Source organism: Engraulis encrasicolus, unplaced genomic scaffold (assembly GCF_034702125.1).
Source record: "Engraulis encrasicolus isolate BLACKSEA-1 unplaced genomic scaffold, IST_EnEncr_1.0 scaffold_484_np1212, whole genome shotgun sequence".
Lineage (NCBI taxonomy): Eukaryota > Metazoa > Chordata > Actinopteri > Clupeiformes > Engraulidae > Engraulis > Engraulis encrasicolus.
In genome coordinates this window covers 25,001-32,415 of record NW_026945791.1, presented here as the reverse complement: position 1 = coordinate 32,415, position 7,415 = coordinate 25,001, and the positions used below count along the sequence as shown (strand labels likewise).

Here is a 7,415-nt window from a genome sequence, read left to right as displayed (position 1 = left end):
ACACACACATAACCCACACACACACACACAGGCGGCCAACCTCTATGCTTGTAACCCCGACGCCGATTTCCTGGATTTCGTCAACGCCCCGATTGGGAAAGGAAAACCTATCATAGGAGCCCTGAAGCCCCTCATCGCAGGTACGTGTGTTTGTGTGTGTGTGTGTGTGTGTGTGTGTGTGTGTGTGTGTGTGTGTGTGTGTGTGTGTGTGTGTGTGTGTGTGTGTGTGTGTGTGTGTGTGTGTGTTTGTGTGTGTGTGACAGTGTGTGTTGTGTTTCTCTTAAGTGTGTTTCTATGTGTTTTTCCCCCTGTATGTGTGAGTGGCTATTTCACAAACACATTTAATTTGATACAGGGTACTATGATGTGTATGTCATACCAAGGAATAAGCTGTCAGCCAAATTGGCTAGTGACACTGAAAGTATTACTAGCCACAGCCAAGTTTTACCAGCATTTGGCCGGTTGGAAGGGGCCAGTGTCAAGCCCTGACGTCTAGGCGTCCATGTGTGGATGTTGTTGCTACTTGATGCCTGCCTTGACATTGGGAGACCTTGGCTGTGTGTGATGGTGTGTGTGCGTGTGTACTTGATGCTTGACATTGGGAGACCTTGGCTGTGTGTGATGGTGTGTGTGCGTGTGTACTTGATGCTTGACATTGGGAGTAGACCTATGATTTTTGGCCCAGGCCCGAGCCCGAACCCGAACCCGAGCCAATTTCGGGTCGGGTCGGGCCTGAAATGTCACTCATTACGTTCGGGTAGGGTCGGGTTCGGCTTCTCTATCGTTGACAGTTTTTTTTTTTTTTTTAAATAAATAAATAGGCTATGTAGGCTGTGCGTTAATAATATTCCACGTCAGTTGATAATCCAGCAGTGCAGTGCCTGCTGCTAGAATGCACGCGCTTTCCCTCGCCATTTCATTTTTTACTCCCGCGATTCCTTTCCCGACGTCTGCTTCTGTATATGCCAGATAGGTTGTAAGGGTATTGCGCGAGACTCAACTCGCCACTTTTCCGGGTGGTAGCCTACTGTAGCCTACTCTAGGGGCGCCAACCGAGGAGTGCAAACTCCATACAGTGAATGGGCTGCGCTCTCCCGACAGCACCCCAGTGAACTGCAGGCATGGCTCGACTGAGTGGGGACGCAACCTGTTCACATAGAAACTCTCTGGTGATGAGGCTGTGTACACATGCCTCTGTCTCGCTAGCCAATGTAGCCTAACGAGTTAACACCGGACAGCAAGCACGTGAATCATGTCTCTCTTATTCTGGGAATGAAAAACATAGGCTCTTCGAAACGTATGAAAATTTACCAAAAACGAGCCAACGAGATGTTTTGGCGAAGCTTGGCATTCCTCAGGCTACCTTGTGTTTAAACTGCAACAGCTGTACAGGCTGCGTCTCCCCACGAGTCCCTCCCACTCCCCCTCGCCCTTCTCATCTCTCCTATGCCAGCAAGCCCAGCGCGACTTTCCCAATTCCAACCAGTTCTTTGCGTGGCTTTTTTTAAACGGTGTCAAAAAAACACGTTGTAGGCTACTACTGTACAGCAGGCTATGCAGCAGTGTGTTATTTATCGGCGTGGCAATTTTAAGTGCGCATTCTTGCGGCGTTTTGCATGCATAACCTGAATCACACTGTGCAGAAACTCGCCAGAAAACGTTTGTGGAATGGGAACTTTACAAACTTATTTGACATCATAAGAGATGACGACCCGTGCGTGGTCTATGCTTTGAAATGCATGTAAGCCTCGTCTTTCTCAGCGCTCATTTTTGCCAGACAGGTAGAGACAAAAAAGGGGTGAAATAATACAAATTCGGTTTTAGTAATCAATCGCTTACAGTGTTCAAATTGGCTTGGACAAACGTGACCACTATAAGCGGATTCCACTGTAAATAAAATTTGAAATTTCGGGCTTCCCTCGGGCTCGGGCCTACACATCCAATAATTAGTCGGCCTCGGGCCGGGCCCGGCCCAATTCCCATGGGCCCATGTCGGTTCGGGCTTGGATTTTTTTACCCGTTCTTACCTCTGATTGGGAGACCTTGGCTGTGTCAAGTCAAGTCAAGTTTATTGTCAATTAGTGTGCAGTGCGCGCAAATTTAAAGTCTAGTTGGTCCAGTAGCTACCGGTGCTGTAGGCTATCAAAAAGAGCAGCCAACACAGTGAGATAATTTTGCTGCTCCCAGTTTCATTTCACACCGTTCCAACCCATGCGTTTGAGGAAACAAAAACTAGGCTATAATAAAGCCCGTTGGATTAACGTGTTGTAGGCTATGTTTAAGATTTAAGTGTGTGATGCTGTGTGTACGTGTGTACTGTTGGTTGTGACCGTTCTAGTATATCTACTGGCATGTAAATCCTTCACTTGTTGGCAAATCACAGACGGTCGAAAGGAACAATCTGATTTTTTTCAACTCTCCTTAGAGTTAGAGATGAAAACTCGGGCTTGCTGCCACTTATACGGAATAAGACGTGTAGTACCTTATTCCACCACATGGTTACCACATAAGAGAGGGGGAGGCGACACTGATAGACAATAAGACGTGCAGTACCTTATTTCACCACATGGTTACCACATAAGAGAGGGGGAGGCGACACTGATAGACAATAAGACGTGCAGTACCTTATTTCACCACATGGTTACCACATAAGAGAGGGGGAGGCGACACTGATAGACAATAAGACGTGCAGTACCTTATTTCACCACATGGTTACCACATAGGAGAGGGGGAGGCGACACTGATAGCGTACTCAGGCCGACTGAGAACTGTGCCGGTGCTCGTTCCCACGCCTAATCACGAACCGGCCGTCATGTTCATGCCACAGATTTTAGCGAACGCTCCCCGAACCGTGACGACAGCGTGACCGTCAGCAGGTTCATCTGGGTAACACAGTCACGTGCGGGAAAAGTTCAGAGCCCGGTATGAACACGGGGGGTTTGCAGATAAGCACTTTAGTGCCGAACGAAACTGTTGCGGGCACCTGCTCCAGCTCCGTTCTGGTCAGCCTGAAAGCCCTATGAAAGCATTGCTAGCCACAGCTAAGTTTTACCAGCATTTGGCTGGTTGGCAGGTGCCAGTAGTGTCAAGCCCTGCTGTGTATGTGTTTGAGACAATGTAATAATGTGTTTATTAAAATAAAGCATCTGTGTGCATGCAAACATGTACTTAACGTGTGTGTGTGTGCGTGTGTGTGAGTGTGTGTGTGTGTGTGCGTGTGTGTGTGTGTGTGCGTGTGTGTGTGTGTGTGTGCCTGTGTGTGTGTGTGTGTGCTTGTGTGTGCGCGTGTGTGTGTGTGTGTGCATTTGTGTGTGCGTGCGTGCATGCGTGTGCGTGCGTGCATGCGTGTGTGTGTGTGTGTGTGTGTGTGTGTGTGTGTGTGTGTGTGTGTGTGTATTTGTGTGTGTGTAGTTCCCACCACTGCGGGGACAGGCAGTGAGACTACCGGAGTCGCCATCTTTGACTACGAACCACTGAAGGCCAAAACAGGTACACAGTCCGTGTGTGTGTGTCTGTGTCTGTGTGTGTGTGTCTGTGTCTGTGACTGTGTGTGTGTGTTATCACTGACTATGACCCACTGAAGCCAACTGGGGGGAGAGAGAGAGAGAGAGAGAGAGAGAGAGAGAGAGAGAGAGAGAGAGGGAGAGAGAGAGAGAGAGAGAGAGAGATAATGTGTGAACTTTGACACATTTCAGTTTGTTATTTTGTAACCAACTTCGTGCTAAAAATAGTTTTCCTCTGCTTTGTTGAAATGCGCATTTGTTAGTTTGTGTGTGTGCATATATCTGTATTTGTGTTTGAGTGTGTGTGCGCGCTTGCATATATCTGTGTATTTGGGTATATTAATAAATACTAAGGCATTTAAAACGGTACTATACTGCGTTTGAAAAGTACTGGTATGCAACAAATGTGGCAAACGGCAACAGCTGCTGCTTATAAACACAGGGCTCTCAAGTCTCACGCATTGAGCGTGTGACACACTCTTCAGAGTATTTTCACACTCTCACACGCCACACATGCGTTTTCACACGCCCGCCATTTAAACTCGTCAGAGTCAATTTTCCATCTACCCGTTTTGTAGGCTTTGCTAAGGGTAGTGGTGGACCCCTGCAGGCTTAAATTGGCATGACACATGCTGGGAACAAGCTGGATGCATCAACCTACAGGTGTTGGGCGCCAGCTTGCATAACAATGGTGACAACTCTTTAAAATATAAAATAAACCCATCCACCCCAACATCGCGATCACAAAATGTTCACAATAATATCCCCAGTATATTTACACCCCCAGTACATTAAACATTCACAAACACAATTTAAAAGCCAAAACATTAATAAGCATAACCCACTCCCAGCGTGCTCAGTTTCAGGAAGTAACAGGCACAGCACTGTCGTTGAGCCAATCAGAATAATAGATCGCTGTGTTGTTGCGCAGACCTAGTCAAAGAGGGTGGAGTTTCCGCTAGGGTGTCAACTAAGCGCGCGAACAACTGTCAGATTCGAAACTTTTCTGACTTTCCTGGAGAACGGCACAGCTGTGACAGACGAGGAAATTGGATTGGCCTTCCCAAGACTTCGGACCGGCAGGTAAAAAAATAACGTTACAAATATATTCCATTAGTTAGGCTGTAGTGTTACTCGTGGTGAGTGACCAACATTAAGCCTACACATATCCGTTTCAAGTTACCACTAATTTAGGAATTAATAGCAAGCTATAAGCTATTAAAAATAGGCTATGCTGACGATGTTTTAGTGTTTGTTTAGTCCTTTAGTCCGTTAAGTACTTTTTCCGAGTATTATAGAGTAGAATGACTTTGGTTTAGTCACCTTAGAGCTGTCATGGACATGTATAGGCATACGTTTTTTCTACACGTTTGTAACAGGCTGTTGTTTATTTAGAATGTCAGGGAAGAAACAGAAGAGCCTTCTTTCCTTCTGGGAAAAGGCTCAGAAACCAAAGGCAGGGGGGCAGATAATATGATGATGGAAGAAATTGCTACTACATCAGTAGAGATGGCAGAGAAGACTTTGGCTGTGTGTTCATATATCTGTCGTCCAGTATTTCACTGGAAATATAATAATTAATGAGGAAATGTCAGTGCCAGCACCCATCTTTTGCATGGGCCTTTGCGTTTCTCAATCAACTTGGTTGATTTGAAAGGCAATATATATGAAATTATTATTATTGTAGAGGTTTAGTCTTGGTGAGACCGCGAGGAAAGTGCTATTTCTTACGCTGTTACTTCTCCAACTCAAAGTTACTGTTTCCACTCTTAGTGTCCATGTAATTGAAATAAATCCACTCCACAACGTCTTGAAATGATAACGGAAGTTTAGTGTTCTTCTTAATACAGTTGCAAAACGTACATGAACTAACAAAATGTCTCTAATGAAAATAAAAAGGTTTAAAGTCTCTCGGGTAGTTGAAGAGCAACAGGTAAGAAGACTGTTCGCTTCCACGGTTCCTTGCGATCTGAAATGAAAAGGGCGAGAGGCTATGGAAGCCGGCTCGTGAGTCTTAAAGCGACAGTAGGCCTACACGTTTTTAATCCGAAACAAAAAGTCATCTTATAAACAGGAATTCTTATGCTTTTATCTTTCCAACATAATATTCATCATTTTAATCATGAAATTAACGTATATATGAAATTACAAATTCAAATGACATTATTTATGCATTTTTAAGCAATTTCTATTTATTTAACTTAAAGTCCACTTTGGCCGCTACAATTATTATTATTATTAGGGCCCGAGCACCGGAGGGTGCGAGGCCCTATTGTTCTTGCTTTGTGATACATTTTTCCCGCACGTCGGGCCATTTTTGAGGTGGTTGCCATGCGTAACTTTGAACGAAACTTGGCACAGGTGTTGGATATGGTGGCACGATGGACTCCAATAAAGCTCAGCCCCCAAATCGGCCGACGGGCTCAGTAGCGCCCCCTTAAGTCATGGGCCTATGGGGCGGGACAGGCATAAATTTGAAGCTACGGACTCCAAATTTTTTATGTGTGTGTATCTCACTAAGCCGATCAAAAAAGTCTTTTGGATGCCATGGCCACACCCAACAGGAAGTGAGGTAATTGGAGCTAAATTAGAACTTTTGTCAACTTTTGGCATACTATGAAATTGTCATACCATGAACTTTGATGTACTTGTCCTGAACCGTATAACTGTTTGGTTTCGTTTGAATTTGAAAATGATCTTAAGACATCGCAGATGATATATTGCGAAGGAATTTTCAATATGTTGTAAGAAAACAAGATGGCGGCTTGATGTATTCTGATGAAAAAATGACAGAAAATGTGCCTCCACTGTGCCCTTTCTGAGGGGGTTTCCATGCATATCTTTCAGTGTTGCTTTGCACAGGTGTTTGGTAGGACACAACGTACCCCTCAAAACAAGCCCCACCCCTAACTCAGGACATGGGCTCTGTAGCGCCCCCTTAAGTCATGGGCCTATGGGGCGGGACCGGCATAAAGTTGAAGCTACGGACTCCAATTTTTTTTGTGTGTGTATCTCACTAATCCAATCAAAAAAGTCTTTAGGATGCCATGACCAAACCCAACAGGAAGTGAGGTAATTGGACTAGAAATTCAACTTTTGACATACGACAAAATTGTCATACCATGAACTTTGATGTACTTGTCCTGAACCGTACAACTGTTCGGTTTCATTTCAATTTGTGAATGATCTTAAGACATCGCAGATGATATATTGCGAAGGAATTTTCAATATGTTGTAAGAAAACAAGATGGCGGCTTGATGTATTCTGATGAAAAAATGACAGAAAATGTGCCTCCACTATACCCTTTCTGAGAGGGTTGCCATGCATATCTTTCAGTGTTGCTTTGCACAGGTGTTTGGTAGGACACAGCGTACCTCTCAAAACAAGCCCCACCCCTTACCCAGCACATGGGCTCTGTAGCGCCCCCTTAAGTCATGGGCCTATGGGGTGGGACCGGCATAAAGTTGAAGCTATGGACTCCAAAATTTGTGTGTGTGTGTATCTCACTAAGCCAATCAAAAAAGTCTTTAGGATGCCATGGCCACACCCAACAGGAAGTGAGGTAATTGGACTTGAAATGCAACTTTTGACATACGACAAAATTGTCATACCATGAACTTTGATGTACTTGTCCTGAACCATACAACTGTTCAATTTCGTTTCAATTTGTAAATGATCTTAAGACATTGCAGATGATATATTGCGAAGGAATTGTCAATATGCTGTATGAAAACAATATGGCGGTTTGATGAAGTCTGATGAAAAAATTACAGAAAATGTGCCTCTAATGTGCCCTTTCTGAGGGGGTTGCCATACATATCTTTCAACTTTGCTTTGCACAGGTGTTTGGTAGGGCAGCACGTACATCTCCAAAACAAGCCACACCCTTAAGACAGCTTATGGGCTCTGTA

The 7,415-nt window shown here is 44.7% G+C and overlaps 1 protein-coding gene across 1 annotated transcript in view; it reads left to right on the top strand.

Moving 5' to 3' along the window:
* Positions 1–25: 25 nt before the first annotated feature.
* Positions 26–7,415, top strand: part of LOC134444253 (hydroxyacid-oxoacid transhydrogenase, mitochondrial-like) — a gene marked incomplete at its 5' end in the record, with an annotated part of 18,189 nt that continues 10,799 nt past the window's right edge. The window contains 2 exons of the mRNA XM_063193610.1: positions 26–140; positions 3,412–3,489. Coding sequence (XP_063049680.1) covers positions 26–140; positions 3,412–3,489 — 193 coding nt within the window. The remainder of the gene's footprint in view (positions 141–3,411; positions 3,490–7,415) is intronic.